Source organism: Eriocheir sinensis, chromosome 12, assembly GCF_024679095.1.
Source record: "Eriocheir sinensis breed Jianghai 21 chromosome 12, ASM2467909v1, whole genome shotgun sequence".
NCBI classification, from domain to species: domain Eukaryota; kingdom Metazoa; phylum Arthropoda; class Malacostraca; order Decapoda; family Varunidae; genus Eriocheir; species Eriocheir sinensis.
In genome coordinates this window covers 7,700,129-7,719,990 of record NC_066520.1, presented here as the reverse complement: position 1 = coordinate 7,719,990, position 19,862 = coordinate 7,700,129, and the positions used below count along the sequence as shown (strand labels likewise).

The 19,862-nt window shown below is 39.2% G+C and overlaps 1 protein-coding gene across 10 annotated transcripts in view; it reads left to right on the top strand.

Annotated features, from left to right (window-relative positions):
- LOC126997354 (protein unc-79 homolog) overlaps window positions 1-19,862 on the top strand; it is a 236,389-nt gene that overhangs the window by 135,811 nt on the left and 80,716 nt on the right. For 7 of the 10 annotated variants that reach the window (XM_050858417.1, XM_050858421.1, XM_050858414.1 and 4 more), the window contains 4 exons: window positions 3,453-3,578; window positions 14,022-14,164; window positions 14,472-14,593; window positions 14,848-15,070. In XM_050858417.1, coding sequence (XP_050714374.1) covers window positions 3,453-3,578; window positions 14,022-14,164; window positions 14,472-14,593; window positions 14,848-15,070 — 614 coding nt within the window. Of the gene's footprint in view, window positions 1-3,452; window positions 3,579-10,484; window positions 10,557-14,021; window positions 14,165-14,471; window positions 14,594-14,847; window positions 15,071-19,862 lie in introns of all 10 variants that reach the window. The other 3 variants (XM_050858416.1, XM_050858415.1, XM_050858419.1) reach the window with 3 other exon arrangements.

Here is a 19,862-nt window from a genome sequence, read left to right as displayed (position 1 = left end):
CCTGTGTTGTGAGAATTAGTGTTGGAGCACTCATACGCGGGAGATTTGAGTGCGGGTGGAGCTCGCAGCGAGCGTTTAGCACCACCAGCAAATACACCTAACGCTCGCTGCGAGCGTTTAGCAATGAAAGGGTTAAACAAAAGGTTTCAACAAGTTTTTACGAAAAAATAAAAATTTAACCCTTAAAGGTCGGCTGACGTGGTATACCATCAACTCGTAGAGGTCGGTTGACGTGGTATACCGTCTGGGCTAGAAGGTCAGCTGACGTGGTATACCATCAATATATATTTGTAGCCCAACCGAGCAACTTTTCGCTGGATTGGCTGCACTGCATATTAGTGCGTATGAATAGCTCCTCACCCTGAACAGTAAAGACTGAAATTCTGCAAGAGAACCTAAATAAGATTTGGAATTGGAGTAAGAAATGGGAGATGGAGTTTAATGTGAAGAAATGTCATGTAATGGAAATGGGTAAGAGTGAAAGGAGAAGATGGCACCTCTATAAACACCTGCCTGCGCCAATACGGGCTGGGGCCGACTACCATCCAGGCCCTGCAAGCCTACTGGCGCTATAGGCATAGACATAAAAAAAAGATAGATAGAGAGAGAGAGAGAGAATGGGAGATGGAGAAATATTAAAAGTTCAAGAAGAGAAAGATCTGGGAGTGACAATACAAGATAATCAACAGTCTGAGAGTCATGTAAATAGGATATTCGGAGATACATATAGAATGGTAAGAAATATAGGAATAGTATTCCATTACATGGATAAAGATATGATGAAAAAGATGATTACCACTATGATTAGACCAAAGTTGGAATATGCGGAAACTGTGTGGTCTCCCCATAAGAAGAAACACGTGAAAAAACTAGAAAGAATACAAAGGATGGCAACGAAGATGGTTCCAGAACTGGAGGGATTGTCATATGAAGAAAGGTTAAAGGAAATGGACCTGCCAACATTGGAACAAAGAAGAGAAAGGGGAGACCTAATACTAATTTATAAATTGTGGAATAAAATGGAAGAAGTAGATAACGAGGAGTTGCTACTAAGAGAAGTAAGAAACACCAGCAACACACGAAGACACAGTAAAAAATTGAGAGAAGGAAGATGCTTGAGAGACATAAAAAAATATAGCTTCCCACAAAGAAACGTAGAGGTTTGGAATAGACTAATTGAGGAAGTAGTTTCGGTGAAGAGTGCACAACTTTAAGGAAAAACTGAATAAGTACAGATACGGGGACGGGACCACATGAGCATAAGCCCAGGCCCTGTAAAATTACAACTAGGTAAATACACACACACACACACACACACACACACACACACACACACACATGTCATTTTATACATGTTTGTTTATCTCTTCACTACTTTAGGAGGCATTTTAGTCAGGCTGAAGAATCAAACACCAAATTGGTATACTATATAACCTAATCTCTATTAACTTTTCTTATACATATTAGATGATCAAAACAGTATACGTAAGCCCTTCCGTTTGGTGACATTTATTTAAGGGGATTCAGAGTTGGTGAAATACTTAAAAACATCATCCAGTGGTGGTCTAATCCTCACACAGAATGAAAGCAATATGAAATGATGACATGCAAAGCAATGAACATTGTACAAGGATGCTTTATACTTCCTTACACAATAAGCAAGTTCGCTTACTGATAAGGAAAGTATTGCCAATGTAAAGGCTGATATTTTTCAACCGAGTGTGTGACCACCTTAGAGAGCATATTGACACCCACATTTCAGTGAGAGTGAAGCAAGCTGAAGTGCGGCCACCGATGCATATGGTGCACTCACACCTTACCCATCGTCCCATTTTCTCTCCACTCTCTCTCTCTTTCCCAAATGATCCTGAAGTTCAGAGTAGCTCTTGGAAAAAAAACTACATTACCTAGTTCCAACCTAGAAACAGACAGCAAGAATTTGATCAGGTGGTGAAAAAGGCAGGAGTGGCAGCAGTAGATGTAGTGCCAGTCCAGGAGGAAGGTGAGGAATATTAGCTTTCCCTTCCCGGCTTTGGATGCCGTCTCACCATCTTCATGTCTTCTAGACACCTTAATGCTGATTACAAGTTTATGTTGTGTGTAATAACATTGAGTAACTAATTATGAATCATTCTGCAGTAATGTTTTTGTAAAGAAATTAAATTAGCTATAATTTGGCTTTTTTCTATTGTATTAAGCTCATTAATTTGATGATTCCAAGGTTGGCAAGTTGTTTTTGGCACCAATTAGTTGCCAAACTGGAGGGCTTACTGTACATACTTATTTTATTTTAATTGGCTAATTAGAATATAAAATAAGTCACCATTTCATTCTTATATATGAAACTCAAATGAGTAAAATCAAAATGAAAATAATGACTATTGTAGCCATCCTGTGTATAGCCAAGCCCAGGAGTGTTGGTTGCAGGTAATGTAAGTAACTAGTGACAGCTGCTTTATCTTGTCTCTTAGTCTGCTTTATATTTATAACAAAATAATTCAAATTGTTTTGATAAGATTCCAGGAAGAGTTTGGATCTGCTTTACCTGCTAGACTTAACTCTTGCTTTACTGAATACTCGAAGGAGAGAGTTGAGTTGAACTGGGAGTGGTTGCACTTGATAATTCATAGTTTCTTTATAATTTCAGAAGATTTTGAATTCATATCTTCCTTTGACTGATTTACTTTTCAAGCTCAGTAATTCATATGATTGCTTTTACTGGTTTTTCTTTGGAGCTGAAGAACTAGTAGACTACTTAGCTAGATAATTGCTTTATTATTTCTTGAAAAATTATGTTTGGTATCCAAATTTAATTTTATTAAATTTTATGGACAATTATCCAAATCACCAAGACATAATAGGCTATTCAGTTTTAGGGACAGTATTGTACAAATCACCATGACATAATGGTTGAAATCAAGAGACAATAGCCATTATTAGGAAAAGAAGAGAAACTACACAACCTCATCATCCCATCTCTGAGAGATTAATTTCAAACACCTGAACAGAAAGGAAAACTTTCATTAGACAAATTTGCTTAATAGTTTATATGTGCAAGACTTACCATAATTTTGTTTCATTATGAAAGACAATTTGGTAGAGTGAAAGTGACTTAGAAACCTCAGATCATGCAGGGCCACTTTGAAAAAACATGGAGGAGCCTGCTGGTTCTCCAGAGAGGGATGAAATGCTGTCATCTGGTGTTAGACTGCAAACAAGTCTAGATAGAAGAGATAACTGTTCATCCCATCTGACTGACTTGGACATAACTGACTAGGCAACCATTAAAGAGTGTTAATGGTGGACTGACATAGGAGTACCAGACAAAACTGAGGGACTATAGCAAGAGGGACTCCTGCTGACCTGATCCTGCTGCTTACAGTCACTGGACAGAGGGGCAACAGCTTATGACTTCCCCGCCTGTGTTTTTAATTTCCCCTGCACCATTCCAGTCCAGGATAAAGAGAAGGAAAAAACATACCTCCGCCAGGCGTCTGCTCCGTTGCTTAAGCGCAAGAGCTCGAAATTTGGGCTCGGTCAGTGCATAGGCTCATACCTGTCTGATCATTTAGCCACAGGTACATCCTTCCAATAACCCCCTACCTGTCTGTCTGCCAGTCTGTCCATCTAGATATCTGTCCTCTCTCTCTCTCCCTCTCGCTCTCTCACTCACTCTCACCTCCTTCACATCCTTCCAAAACTGTCTTTATCTCATCTGTGGTAATTTGGAGGGACACAGTGACAGATAAGGGGAATAGCAGAGACAACTCACACTCTGGTCAGATGCACAACCAGCACTCAAGTCTGTCATTGGAGTGTCAGAATATTTCTCTTGTCAATGTCTTCAGTCATTTTCAGGTTTATCAATTTTACTATCTAAAGTGATCTGGTGGTTAGCACCTCAACTCACAACAAAAAGATCAAGGGTCCAACACCCCTGCCAGATGGGGGGATATTGGGCAGACCTCTCTTCATGCTGTAGATTTTCTTCACTAACAGAATGAACATAGATGACCCTGCTTTCTGGCAAAATGTGACCAGAGAGACACAACATGCAAAGTGTATGCACTGGGAGGTGACACGCCTGATAGACAAATTGCAAAACCAACTACCTGGAGGCACTGCCTCCTCTAGCTAAACCCTTATTGTGCCCAGCCTTCTTCAGGAGGACAGTAGTACAGATAAGGCTGGATGGAAGCTTATGACAATTATATTCCCATTATCTAGTGCATATGATATAATTATTGATACGAGTTAATGTACAGCAGATGAAGAGCTGGATGCTGTATCAATAAGTTAAAGTAACAATGATGTAAGTGACAATTCTTAGTTATTATCAATGGTAAGTCTCTAAGGAAATGGTCATGACATGATAGCCTCAGGTATTAGTTTCTCAAAAGACTGAAGAAAAAGAGTTACAAGAAATAAAATAAACATATCACTTAACTACCAGAGCACCCATCTACCCTGAGGCACTTAAAAAGTCCATCTGGCCTTTCAAGAGCCGCTACTGGTGGCGCCTGCCGTAGGGAATCACCAAGGGTCCATTGGACCACCACCTTAGCTCTATAGCGAGCTGAGCCTCATCAGCACACAACCAGCACTAATTTCTGTCCCCTTCTTCTGTTCCCTGTTACCTAAAGTATGAGTATCCACCCAAAGTAACCCCAACAGTATGCCCAACCCCCCTGTGTCCCATCAGTGCCCTTTCTTCATGTATGTTCAAGGTGGTGGTTCTGGGCACTTCTTGCTTGCCTTGTGGCCAGCTGCAGGGATGTGACAATGGTGGCTGCCCATCAACACAATACTCGCTTCTGTACGCTATTTTTATCACCCTTAGGACAGTCAGTGTTTCAGCTGGACTCTCAGGGTTCCTCAGTGTTTGGGTGTGATTGTGTGTTGGCCTCTGTTACTTCCACAGTTCTCCACCTGGTAGTCCTGTGACCACCCCTCTGTTTCCCCTCCTAGTTCTCCATACCATTCATCTCAGCCAGGTTTCACTCCTCCTCCTCTCCTCCTCCTCCTCCTCCTCCTCCTCCTCCTCCTCCTCCTCCTCCTTCTTCTTCTTCTTCCTCCTTCTCCTCCTGTATTTCATCAGCCATTCTTATTTTGCTTCTCTTTTGTCCACAGAGTCCAGATACTCTTTACTTCTTGGTGTGTTTGTGTATATCTTTGTATGCATGCCTGTATGTTTACCTGTGTGTCTGCAGTCATTTCTGTGTGTGTGTGTGTGTGTGTGTGTGTGTGTGTGTGTGTGTGTATTTACCTATGTGTAGTCTACCGGGCCCGAGCTAAGCTCTAATAGTCCTGTCTCCATATCTACATTCATCTACCCTTTCCTTCATTTGTTGGACACTGCTCGCCTCCACCACCTCTTCCCGCAAGCTGTTCCAGGTGTTAACACTTTTATGTGAAAAACTATACTTTTTCAAGTCACTCAAACAGGTTCCTTTATTAAGTTTCTTTCCATGTCCTCTCAGCCCCTGCGTTCACGCAGTTGAGAAGAGATCATCTCTATCCACCCCATCAAACTTATTTACCAACTTATACAGCATGATCAGATCTCCTCTCTCCCTTCTTTGTTCCAGTGTCTTCAAGTCCATCTTCAATCTGTCTTCGTACGTCATATTCGAGAGTTCTGTGACCATTTTAGTTGCAATTCTCTGTATCCTTTCCAACTTTCTGATATCCCTCTTTTTATGAGGCGACCACACAACTGTAGCATATTCAAGTTTTGGTCTTTTCAATGTTGTTATTATTTTCTTCATCATTTCTTTGTCCATAAAATGGAATGATACCCTTATACTTTGCATCATCCTGTAGGTTTCTCCAATTAGCTTGTTTATGTGCTTTTCTGGGGATAGTGTGTCTTGCATCGTAACTCCTGTTTTACTTATCGCTTCTCACTCTCTCATATCCTCTCAATTCCTGAACTCCTAGGAGACGGGACGCTAAATGACTTAGCTGTTCTCGGGCCCTTTTGACTGACAAATAGATTGCTGTCCTCTGCTTCGTTTCCCACGTCCACTCAGTGCAGCGGCAGCGGTGTGTGTGTGCTTTTGTGTGTGTGTGTGTGTGTGTGTGTGTGTGTGGGAAGAGAGGCTGGCAAAGCTGTTCTCTGAAAGCTACTGTCTCCATGGAAAGGACTGATGATATTATACGTAATATTTTATAAATGTTGATGGAAGTTCGTCTGATTGATAATTATAATGGCTCTAAAATGAGAAGTAATGACCTGAAATCTAGCTGTAGACATGTATTCTCCTTTTTTTCAAGGATGGCAGCCCAAATTTTTTCACTTCTTTTCTGTACAATAGATTTGTCAGACTGGGGATCATTTTGGTTGGTACTCTTTGTATTTTCAAGATCTTTATTATTTATTATTATTATGATAAGCTACCAAAGTCTTCCTCCAGGGTGCAGATACAACAAGTAGAACCACACAAAATACCAAAAGGTACTGGAGAGAAGCAAAGGCAACAAATAGTTAAGAAACTGGCCAGTCAAAGCCAAAAGGAGGAAAAATAAAATTACTTTTTCAAAAAGATATTTACACAAGACTTAAATGTAGAAATATCTGCCGAAAGGACAATCTCATTGGGTAATTGATTCCATAAATTTGTCAACAATGGAAGAAAACATCGTGAGAATTGTGTCGTACCAAATTCCATAGGATTAAAAGCAAGATTAATTTGACTAAGAGCAAGCCTCATGACCCGGACAGGAGTAAAAGGATCAGGCAAAGCATTGTGTAAGGGATGCTGAATATTCTTAAAAACGTTAAATAAATGCTATGGTGCCTAAAATGCTATGGGCACCAACTTGATGCCGATGATCAAGATCAAGAACAAGTGCTGAAGAAATAAATTTAATTGAATTGATAGCTCTGTCAAGTAACTTTAAATGGCAATTGGCAGCAGACATCCAAACAAGAGCACGATACTCAAAAGTGGAGAAAATGAATGCATAGAAAGATTTGATTACAGTTGAGTCACAAGCAAATGTTTTGAAGCACTTACAAAGTAAGCCTGTCTTCTGTGCAATAGTGGAAGACATGCAATGGATGTGCTTCTCAAATGTCAGTTTAGAATCAAGACAAACGGATACTAGAAACATCCTTAATCTGCTCACCAAAAATATGCAAACAAGGATGAGGTGGATTCAAGGTACGGGATCTGCTGATGGTAATGGAATGAGTTGTATTAGCATTAAGCTTCGTGCCCCAAAGTTGACACCAAGCGGTGATCATTGCCAAGTCCCTACTCAGAGATGCAGCAACTTCACCTCTGTTGCTAGGAGAGTGAACAGAGGAGTATAGAGTTGTATCATCAGCATATGAAATTAAGCTTATTTTCGAGGTTAATGCCCAAGTCAGAAATAAAAATGTTAAAAATAAAGGTCCAGGGACACTGCAGAGAAGCAGAGCAGGCACCATCAACAACCACACACTGTGATCAATTAGTTAAAAATTCTTTAAAAAATACTGAGAAGGCTTCCACCAATACCAACATCAAATGCAGAACTAAAATCAATAACAACTCAAGACTCATGCCCATGATCCAAAGAAGACTGCAGGTCGTGAGACAGAGGCAAGACCCACAAGAGCATCACATGCTCCCAAACCCTTACGGAATCCGAACTGAGAATCAAGTAACTGGTTGAATTTATCACGGTATATGGAAAGCCGTTTAGCCAAAAGCCTCTCAAAGATCTAGGAGGGGATAGGAGTAATAAAAATTGGGCGGTACTCAGTAGGAAAAGTTGAAGCTGAGACTCCCTTTGTGATGGGAGTGATGTTGCCCCTGCACCAACAAGAAGGAAAACTATCAGACTTCATCAGTAACCTAAATACTACAGCAAGTTTTGGTGCTAAGAACGTAGCAATCTTCTTAAAGAATATGGGGAGAAAAACATCTGGGGCCGTCCCACCATATACCTATATCAAGATCTAGAAGGCACTTTTTCAATTCACTGGATCTAAATGCAACTGAGCTAAGTTTTGGAAGGGACCTTTCTTAAAGGATCAAAGGATATTGAACCATCAGATTCGCATAATGGAGGCATGCTAGAATCAACACCAAACAAGGAGGATGTAAGAGAAGCCCACCATTTGTGTGGTTGAATAGTAGTTCCTGCAAGAACCTCCTGTATATGAGAATTTTAAGCAGCTTCAGCTGCATTATAGTTTCTCTGAGCATCAGCTTTAAGAGCAACATAATTATCCCATAGCAACTGGCATCGATTCTGTCTCCATAGGTGATAAGCAGCCTTCTTATCATTATAGCCCACTTAGTCATCATTAAACCAGGCTTTATCTCTCATACGAGATTTGATTATCTTAGATGGAACTCTTCTGCGTAAAATATCTAATAGACAAGTATTAAGAGCAGAGACTGGGTCATTGGATCGAAAAATAGTATTCCACTGAATATTATCAATTTCAGAACAAACATTGTCCCAATTGACTTGAGATTTAAGATAGACGACAGGAAATGGTGATATCAGGCACAGTGAAGTCTAAACAGATCTCACAATGAATGGCATTATGGTCAGAAGTACCTATGGAAGCAAGGACAGAAGCCACTATAACACCAGGAATGTCAGTTAAAGCCAAATCCAGGCAGTTCCCAGAACTGTGTGTAGGTCCATGAATCAGCTGCTCACAACTGGACAGATTAGAGAAATCCAGAGCAGCAAGACCATTACTATTGGTTGGAGATACTGAACCCAACCATTCTTGGTTATGTCCATTCAAGTCTCCAACAAATATAAAAGATGCTTTGACATCAACTGAGTGTATTGAAGCCATAGCAGTTAAAAGGCAATCATACAAGTTATTATTAGCATCTGGATTCCTATATAGGCTGAAAGTATAATGATTATTGTATTTGCTAGAGACTTTGACAAGCTGCATCTCATGGCAGTGACATACAAATTTAGTTAAGTGTTGTGCACTGTAATTAGATCTAATATACAAACCCATGCCATGAGCACAAGGAAAGGAATCCCATCTAATTAGAGCAGGTTTATTAGAATTATGAATAAGAATCTCTAAAATATCCCTAGTGTTAGAAACAAGAGTTTCTGCACAGAAAACAATGGCATGGTTGACAGCAGCCATTGTAAGATCCTTTAAATTCTTATGAAGCCCACAAATGTTGGAGTAAAGGACACGGCAACTTTTAGCAGGTCGTCGACGTGGGCCAGGATTACTTTCAATATCACCAGCCAACAGAATAAATAAAAACAGGTAAAAATGATAGAAAAATCCTGTCAACAGCAACAAAGACTAAAAAATAACTACAATAAAAGAAAACTGATTTAAAAACAAAACAACAACAGAAGCGAAGACATTCTTCGCACCCCCGACCACTTAAGCTCTGCTCCAGACTAGAGGCCATTGATATAGGAATCATGCATAAAAAGCTGATAAGATGATGGCAGAAAACAACAGGCTCCAGCTGCCATCACACATCCCCAATGCCTTGTCAGCTCAGCATGGGATAGGCAGGACCCTGGGAACAGAAAGACTGGGAAGTGCCCCCAGATGAAGACGAGCAGTGTAGTTTGGGGAATGAGAGGCACTTCACTGTGGCCTAACTACAAAACTCCACTCACAGTGAATGGGAGAAAAAAACAAGAATAAAGAGGGAGGAGTACCACCAGAAAAGAAAAAGTAGAGGACAGAGCTATGGGAGGTAGAGGGCACTCACAGCTCACCTCACTTGGATAGAAACCACCCACCACCTACGAACAGTGTATCTTTTTTTTTTTGTGTTGGAACCATACTTTTGCGATCTGCATGTGTGTGTCTGTGTGTGTCTGTGTGTGTGTGTGTGTATATGCAAGCAGGCAGATACTTTACCATCTATATCTGCCATCTCTTATCTATCTCTTTGCAGAATTACTACATCCCATACATTCTCTCTCTCTCTCTCTCTCTCTCTCTCTCTCTCTCTCTCTCTCTCTCTCTCTCTCTCTCTCTCTCTCTCTCTCTCTCTCTCTCTCTCTCTCTCTCTCTCTCTCTCTTTCACTCCTCCCCCCCCCACCCCCACCCCCTCCATGCCTGGCTGTGGTCCCTGTGCCTCTCCTTTTCCCTGGTCTCGGCGTGGTGTCTCAGCTCACTCTGTCAAGGCAGCATGCTTGGATACCACTCTCAACACCATCCATCCACCCATCAATCTCCTGTGGCGTGTCAAGCAAAAAACCATATCATTTTCTGTGCTTCTTTGTCATCTCTAAAAGCAGAAAGCAAGAAAAGACCAAAAAAAAAATGTTTATTGTTTATTTGTTGGTTTATTGTTTTCTTTTGTGTTTCATTGTTATTACTGTGTGTCTGTGTATACTTACTACCACTAGAGTATGACAAGTTTTGATGGTAGTGCCAGGCAGGTCATGACCCCCCTCCTGGCTCCACCTTCCCATCCAGGCTTTTGTGGTATAAACTTAAAACTATTGTTGTTTCCCTCTTTTTTTGCTTGCAGACTTTACTATAAAGGGGCTTTGCACAATGCCCTGTAAACTGTTTGAGGCTTACTTCATTGAGGTTATGCAGGGTATCTATTGTAGACATGTTTTCTCTGTGACAAGTCTTTTTTGCACTTTACTCTGTATGTTTAATAGATGTGTGTTTTTCTGCATGTATATTTGTGGATGCCTCATAGTTGCCTTCCATTTGCTTCAGTGTGTGTGTGTGTGTGTAAGTGTAAGTGTGTGGGTGTGGGTGAGTGGGTGGGTGTGGGTGAGTACCTCATAGTTTTTATGCTTATTGCCATCATGGTAATACTTTTCACAGTCCTGATTGCTGAATGGATAGCCAACTAGTAACTTCTCATCTATTTGAATATGTGATATTTTCTTAGCTCCTCTTTTCCCTTCCATCTGGCCAGCCTTTTGGTCAGTGATGGGCATCAACAACTGTTAGGAAGCAGCTACTAAAGTCAATGATCAGATGGGGATGTTGAGCTCCCTCTTTTATATATTTTGGATTGTTTACTTCCTTAGAGTTAATGAGAGTGTTAAAAGGCAGAATCAGGGATCAAGGCTGGTCATTCCTTCACATCAACTACTTAGTAGAAATCCCTGTTTCTGTTGTTTTTTGATTTCTGATCTTTTTCAACATGCCTTGTTGTTCCCAACTTTAAAAATGGCTCAATAGTGTAGTTTTGTAGCCTTCATATCATTGATTCTATTTTCAATATTTCTAGTCTCAAACATGCAGTGTTTGGTGCACTATGATATCTATTAGTTCCACCACCAGTAGAGAGAAATATATATATATATATATATATATATATATATATATATATATATATATATATATATATATATATATATATATATATATATATATATATATATATATATATATATATATATATATACGTTGTTTGGATATATAACAAACGTTACTTTTGCCCAATATGAATGGGTAGTTTGTGTGACCTTTCTTAGTTTCTTCTAATGAAATGGAATATATTAACACTGTATTGATCCAGTCATAAGAACACAATGCATAGTGATTATTTAATTAATGGCCATATCTGGGATGGACTGCAGGAGAATCTATGATAGCTGAATCCTGGGGCATTTCAGGAATTGTCAAATCAAAGTTTCTGAAGAGCTTAAGATAAAGAAATGATGCCTGCATGATGGGTAACATGCAATAGCCTTTATTAAAAATAAGAACGAAACTATGTTTTAATCTCAGGGAAATTGAAATATATAGGTGAAGACTCCTTTTCTGAGCTTCTCTTTACGCATCTAACCTTCACCACCAAATTTTGGTATGGCATTAAAGGCTTATGGGCATGATCCTTAAACATAAACAACTGAGTGAGGGAAAGAGAGGCAGTGTGTTTGAAACTGGTCTCCTTGTGGCATCAGGAATGTGGCAATATGTGGTGTTGGGTTATTTTGATGAACTTCATTATAATTTTTCTTGTAGTGGTGGCTAGGAAATATTTCACCCCGAAAATTGAAGTGTACTTCTTAATGGTTTGTGGTTTTGGTATTTAGGAAGTTAGCATCATCAGTGGTGGTGGTGGTGAGCATGCATTGTGTAGTTAGCTGTGGTGAGGCAGCTGTACAGTAGAGGCATGCAGAGGGAGGATAACTTTATACTCTGAGTCCTCATTCTGCTTACACAGATAGAAGATAAAATTATGAGGAAGAGTAATATAGAATTCATTCATTCTAGGGGTGTTGCACTTATTTAAGAGTAGTGCATTCATGATATGAATTAATGTTGTTTTAACTCTGAGAAGATGAGAAAGCAGGCAAAATGTTAAAGATATATTTGACAAATTTTGTGGCACATCAGTTACTTATTTCATCCCAGAGACATAGGATCAAGAATACATGTTTTGTACTCCATTGTGTGCCATAAGAGGTAACAAAAAAACAATGTAACCAACACAATTCAGGAGGTTGGAGTCTAGGGTCAGGCTCCTCTCAATTACTTTTGCCATGAACATGTTGCAATAGTCAAATGTCTTTTTTCTCACTCCCCAACCTGCCACTATGGGAAGGAGTCATTAATGATGATGGGGATGATGGTGATGAGCTATTTCATTTTTTTTGGAAAATACATGGTATCTGGGATATTGTGTCATTAATATTTCTTACATTAGAGAACATATCAGCTTTGGTTATCCTATAATCCAAACCTAACTTGCAGAATGAAAAGCTTCCATGGAGGACTCATAGTATGCATGACCCAAATTTTGACTAAGACTTCTCCCTCATGCAAGACTTTGTCTATCATACTTCTAGTAGTAGGAAATTTAGATACTTTTTTTTCAATTGCTGCATGAATATAGATATTAGAAATAGTTTTTTTGTACTGATTAAGGATTCACCAAAAATGATCATATTGTTTAGAAATACATGTAGCTCTTGCAGTACATCTTGGACAAGTGTTTGAATAGTTCTCATGCAGTGCTCCTATTTTAAAAGTAAATATAAACCTAGTGTTACTTAAACATGGAAATATTTTCAGTAAAATCTTGTTAGTAGTTGAGTGGCTGCACTCCTTCTGTGCTCTCTCTACCTCTCCATGACTGTGTGTGATTCATTCTGTCCCCATTTATTGGTCTCTCTATCATATTTCTATCTCTCATCATTCCTGCAATCACTCCCTCTTTTCTTCTCCTGCCCCTTGTTTTCCTACCCCCCTCCCCTGCGTATGAACCTTTGTGGCAAACTAGTTTGTCCTTTTCTTCTTTATACAACTATTGAAGATGTGAGTCTCATCTGAATTCACTTTCTTTCAAGGCTAACTAACTAACCTTTACCCTGGATGTAAAGAGAAAACCTCAGGAAATGACTTAAACCAGATAAAATCATGAATAAGGCATCACATTTGTTGTCCTACAAAGATGTCTTCTGGAGCTAGTAAAAGGTCAATAGATCAGTCCTGTGAGTTATGTCTCCTTCATTCCCTTAAGGGGATTACCCCATTTTTTTGTACATATATATTCCTAAGCATACTTTTTTTCTCAATATTTCTTGCACTGTGCATGACATTCCTTACCCTTGAGGAGTAGAGGAGAGCTTTTGAATATTAACTGTTAAAATAACACTTCAACATCTTTTCCTTGTTGACTGTTCTGATACCTCCATAAATTTGCTTAACTTTTAAGAGGAGATTTAAAAGTTCCCTTTATCTAATCTATCACCTCAGTATATGCTTTCCTTAATAACTCTGACTATGTCCATAAAGTCCCTGAAAACTTTAATATCCATTGTATTAATGTCTTAAATCCTAACAAGCATTTACAAACTGGAGTTCACAGCTCACTGCATCAGTTTTCAAATCACAATATACTATTCCATCAGCACTGACAATCTGTTGCTTGCAATAAAAAAAGGAAGTTCAAAATATTAATAAATAGATGTCATCTGCCTGATTCTGCATAACATCAAGGGCTCTTTTGATGCTAGATTTTAATGCTAGAGTAGGGATGTGATGTTGGTTAACACTCCTTGACATGGCACTGAGTGACCTCTGGGTGTTGCAGGGGACGGGGGGATGCGCTGCGGGGGCGATGAAGGCTCGATGGTGCACCAGCTGCAGCGCGCTATGGACCTGGAGGAGACAGATAAGGATACACTCCATCTTCTTGTCTTCCTCTTCATGCAATTCCTTTCACAACCACAGCATGTAAGTTTCAGTGGGCCGCATAGCTTGCAAAGTTCTTTTAATGTACACTCAAATAGAGGAGATGAAAGTCATTGAAAGGATATTCAGAATGTTCTGTTTTATCAATACAAAAGATACACCTGTCTCATGTGATAAATGGGATTGGAACCATAATTATTTTTAGTTGCTCATCTTAATGATAGAACTTGGGATCTCATGACTACAAGGACAATACTAAGTGTTAAAATTGTGAGAATAGTATACTTAAACCCAAATGAATATGATGAATAATGCATTTTAACTTCCTATCAATCACTTATTTCTCTAGGCTGGTGGGATTGAGGACAAGAGCAGTTTGAAGGTAATGACTCTCGTCCTCCGTCACCTGAGCGTGTTGATGGGTTTTAGTCCCCAGGAACGATGCTTTTCTGTCTCCCCAACGAGGCTAAGGTGATGTCCATTCAGCCCTTACAGTCTGTTACTTCTTGCCCATCATCTCTTATCTTTACTTTTCATACAGTTCCAATAACTGCTCTACCCCTCTTCACTCCTCTTTTTCCTCCTCCTCAGTCTCCTTTACTTCTCCTTTAATTGTTTTACAAAGTAACTCATCCTTGAATATTTCAATTTCTTTGGTTAGCTGCAAAATGTTTTAGGAACCTTTTATTGTATGCAATGGCTCTTTATTTCCTTTCTTTTTACAGGAGTTCTCCAGTTTTCAATGCTTTCCTATCCAACCTGCCACATGTCCTTGACCACAACTTTGGCATGGGCACAGTGCTGCTGCCCACCTGCCTACCAGTCCTTCAGTTTTGTGCTGCTCCTCATCGTGTGGTTGACCTTCGCTACCCAACATACAGTCTTTGGTGCCTTCAGCCACACCCAAGACGATACTGGCTCAAGTCTGTTCTCACTTTTCTCTACAAGGTACAATATCGACTGAGATTTTATAAATGTTAACCTCAACAATTCTTCTAAGGAGAGTTGAAAATTGGCAGTTACATAGGAATTAGCATGAAAAGGTTGTGCCTTTTCTAAAAGCTTCCCAGGTAGGGAAACTTTTACCAGTACATTTAAGGATGACCTTGCCCATGATGCTGGCAATATTGTGATCACTTGGATGTAGAGTCCATTTTTCCCTTTGTAAATTCCATTTCAAAATCTTACAGGCCTCCTAGGAGAGAACAATTACATCTACATCCAAGAAGAGTCCAGCATGTGATTAGGCCATGGTGAATTACACACACACACACACACACACACACACACAACCCACGCCAGCTGTAGAGGAGGAAATATACCTGGTGTAGTGTTGCAGAGGCCTGGGCTGCGCTAATGTTGGTTCAGTGGGTCTCCATTAGTGCAGTTTTAGTGCGATGAGTGAGAAGGAGGAAGATCAGGGATGGATCACGCCAAGAAGCAGAAGAGGAAGAGCAGGAGGAGGAGACAACAACAGCAGGGAGGAAAGTGAGTACAAAGCTGGAGGTACTTCAGCTGAGTTCTCTGGTTTTGCGAGAAATGAGACGACATTATACAAGAGAGTGCTACTGATGGAAAGAAAACTGGATAAATGGATCAGCATGGTAAAGAGAAGGGATGAGGAAGAGGAGCAGAATAGAGTATTCCACAGCGACCTGAGAAATAGGATAAAATGACTAGAGGAAAATGAGAAGAAATTGATTAAGGAAAATGAGGAGCTAAAGGAAAAAGTAGCAAAGTACGAAGGATCAATGAAGGAAGGTTTGGGAGTGGTAAGAAAGGAAAATGAAAACCTGAAGGAACTGGTAAACAGAGAAGAACAAAGAGTTAGAGAAGAGGTGAAGACGTGGAGAGTGGAGAGTGAAAAAGCAAATGTAAGCCTAAGAGAAGTAATAGAACAGCAAATGAAAGAGGATAAAGAAGACGTGGAGAAAGAGGTAGTCAAGGCCTTAAAGAAAAATGAAGAATTAGTGAGAGAAGTAGCGGACAAAAAAAGAGGTGGTTATTTTTGGGATGAAAGAAAAGAATATAACATATAAACCAAAAAGGGATAAAGAGGAACTGAAATCAGTCAAAGACCTGCTCAAGAACCTAAATGATGAAGAAAGGCAGAGTATCAAGGAGGAAGTAGACGAGATTTATAGAATGGGTCCATTTATTGAAGGGAAAACTAGACCACTTAAGTTAAAACTAATATCACAAAAGGCAGCCGAAGACATGTTATATAGAACAACTAAACTAAAAGAAACGGAAGGATGTAAGGATGTATATATAAAGAAAAATAGAAATGAAGAAGAAAGGATGAAATGGAATGAATTACTGGCAGAGACAAAAGTAAAAAATAACGCAAGATCTGAGGAAGAAAAAGAAACATTTTTTTGGAGAATTTCAGAGGATTGAATCAAGAAATGGTTCATAAGGGAGAAGAGAAAGGGGAGCGAAAACTAGATAAGAAAGATACAGAGAGGGGTATAAGAATAATGTACACAAATGTAGATGGGTTGATCTCTAGTAAATTAGAGCTGCAAGATTATCTAAAAGAGAGGGATCCCATGATAGTTTGCCTAACTGAAACTAAACTAAAAGAAAACATCCAAATTGAGTTAGATGGAAGATACAATGTATGGAGGAAGGATAGAATGGGCAAAGGCGGAGGAGGAGTGGTGATAATGATAAAGAAAGAGTTATTAGTAAAATCAATAGAATATGGAGAAGGAAAAGCAGAAATAGTGTGTGTAAGCTTGGAAAACAAGAATAGAGAAAGGATGACGATTGCAGTAACATATGTACCACCAAAAACAAACAAAAAAAAACTACATCATTGAGTAAAGAAGATTATGAAAACATGATTGATGACACCATACAGAGTTTGAGGAGATTACTTAAGGCAAACAAAGGAGTAATACTAGTTGGCAATTTCAATTGCAAAGAGGTTGACTGGGAGAGGTTTGAGAGCAATGGTAGTGATGTGGCATGGGGGAATAGATTCTTGAATTTAATGATGGAAAATTTGATGATACAAAGGGTGAAGGAAAGCACTAGATATAGAAGAGACGATGAACCGGCAAGACTGGATTCAGTGTTGACAAGAGAAATTCACGTGAAGGATGAATTGAGGTATGATTGCCCCCTGGGAAAAAGTGATTACGTGCTCATAGAGATGGAAATGGAGGAGGGAGGAAGGGAACAAGATGAGACTTATAGAAGCGATAGACTAAACTATTGGAAAGCAGGGGTGGAAAACCTCAAGAAGTTTTTTGGTGAAATGGATTGGAAAGAGTTAATGAGTACAAGCACAGTTCAAGGAAAGTATGATATTTTCATGAGGGCGTACAACACAGGTGTTATGAAGTTTGTACCAAAATACAGACCGAGGGAGAGGGCTAAAAAGGACTGGTTTAATGCAAGATGTGCAAAGGCAAAAGAAAAGAGAGACAAAGCGTGGTCAAGATTAAAAAGAAACAAAAATCAAAGAAACAGAGAAGACTTTAAGGCAGCGAGAAATGAGTACGTGAAAGTGAGAAAGGAAGAAGAGAAACGATATGAAAAGGATATTGTGCAAAAGTGTAAAGAACAACCTAAACTATCTTATATATTTATAAATGGAAAAATTAAAACAAGAGAAACAATTGAAAGACTGACTGAAGAGAATGTAGAGATCGAGAATCCCAAAGGCATGGCGGAATTATTTAACAAAAAATTCCAGCAAGTGTTTACCAAAGAATCATTATTTAATGAACCACAAGAAAACAACTTAGATGTATACATGGAAGAGGTCAAAATAGATAAAGAGGAGATAAAAAAAACTATTGGGGGAATTGGAAGAAGGGAAGGCCGCAGGACCAGATGGAGTTTCAGGTTTTATACTTAAAGAGTGCAGAAATGAGTTAGTCGGCCCGATATATGACATCATTAGGTGCTCAATAAAAACTGGCACAGTGCCTAGGGAGTGGAAGAGGGCAGAAGTGGTACCTATATACAAAAGTGGAAAAAAGGAAGAACCCCTAAATTACAGACCGGTGTCTCTGACCAGCGTAATATGTAAAATATGTGAGAAATTAACAAAAGAACAATGGATGAGATTTCTAGAAGAACATAATCTAATCACAAACAATCAATATGGGTTTAGGAAAGGCCGCTCATGTGTGACAAACTTGCTGAGCTTTTACTCAAGAGTGACGGACAAATTACAGGAAAGAGACGGATGGGTGGATTGCATTTACCTAGACTTAATGAAGGCATTTGACAAAGTTCCACATTCAAGACTGCTGTGGAAACTAGAAAATAAAGGAGGATTGAGAGGGAAAATGAAGTGCTGGATGGAAAGCTACTTAAGAGGAAGAGAGATGAGAACCATGGTTAAGGACATTAGATCGGAATGGAGAACGGTGGAAAGTGGAGTGCCCCAGGGGTCGGTTTTAGCACCAGTACTCTTCCTAGTCTATATTAATGATATGCCAGAGGGAATAAACAGCTACATGAGCCTGTTCGCGGATGATGCTAAACTGCAAAGACATATAAGAAACAGTGAAGACTGCAAGGAGCTGCAAGAAGACCTAAACAAGATTTGGAAATGGAGTCAGAAATGGGAGATGAAATTCAACATGAAGAAATATCATGTTATGGAAATGGGAAAAAGTGTAGAAAGACCAAAATGGACATATAAAATGGGAGATGGTGAAATATTAAAGAAAGTAAATGAAGAGAGAGACCTGGGAGTAATAATGCAAGATTATATGCAACCAGGAAGTCATATAAATCGGATCTTCTATGATACATATAACATGGTGAGAAATATAGGTATAGCATTCCACTACATGGACAGAGAAATGATGAAAAAATTAATAACTACTATGATCAGACCTAAACTAGAATACGCGGAAACAGTGTGGTCTCCACATATGAAGAAACACATAATAAAACTAGAAAGAATACAGAGGATGGCAACAAAAATGGTCCCAGAACTGGAGGGACTGACATATGAAGAGAGACTAATGGAAATGGACTTGCCAACACTAGAACAAAGAAGAGAAAGAGGAGACCTAATACAAATATATAGGCTATTGAGTAAAATGGAAGAAGTAGATAACGAGAAATTGCTACTAAGAGAAGAACCTTCCAGCAGGAATACTAGAGGACATAGTAAAAAGTTGAGGAAGGGAAGATGCTCAAGTGACATAAAGAAATATAGCTTCCCACAAAGAAATATAGAGGTTTGGAACAGACTAAGTGAAGAAATAGTAACGGTGAAGAGTGTGCAGAGCTTCAAGGAAAAGTTGGATAATTATAGATACGGAGACGGGACCACACGAGCGTAAGCCCAGGCCCTGTAAAATTACAACTAGGTAAATACACTATTATTATTAAAACATACAGGATGGGAGAAGAAAACTTAAACATGGTACATGAAGAAAAAGATTTAGGAGTAACGATGCAAGACACACTATCCCCAGAAAAGCATATAAACAAGTTATTTGGAGAAACCTACAGGATGATGCAAAATATAAGGGTATCATTCCATTATATGGACAAGGAAATGATGAAGAAAATTATGACAACACTGATAAGACCAAAACTTGAATATGCTGCTGTTGTGTGGTCACAAAAAGAAGGATATCAGTAAGTTGGAAAGAATACAGAGAATTGCTACTAAAATGGTCCCAGAACTCTCGAATATGACGTATGAAGACGGTTTGAAGGAAATGGACTTGACGACATTGGAACAAAGAAGGGAGAGAGG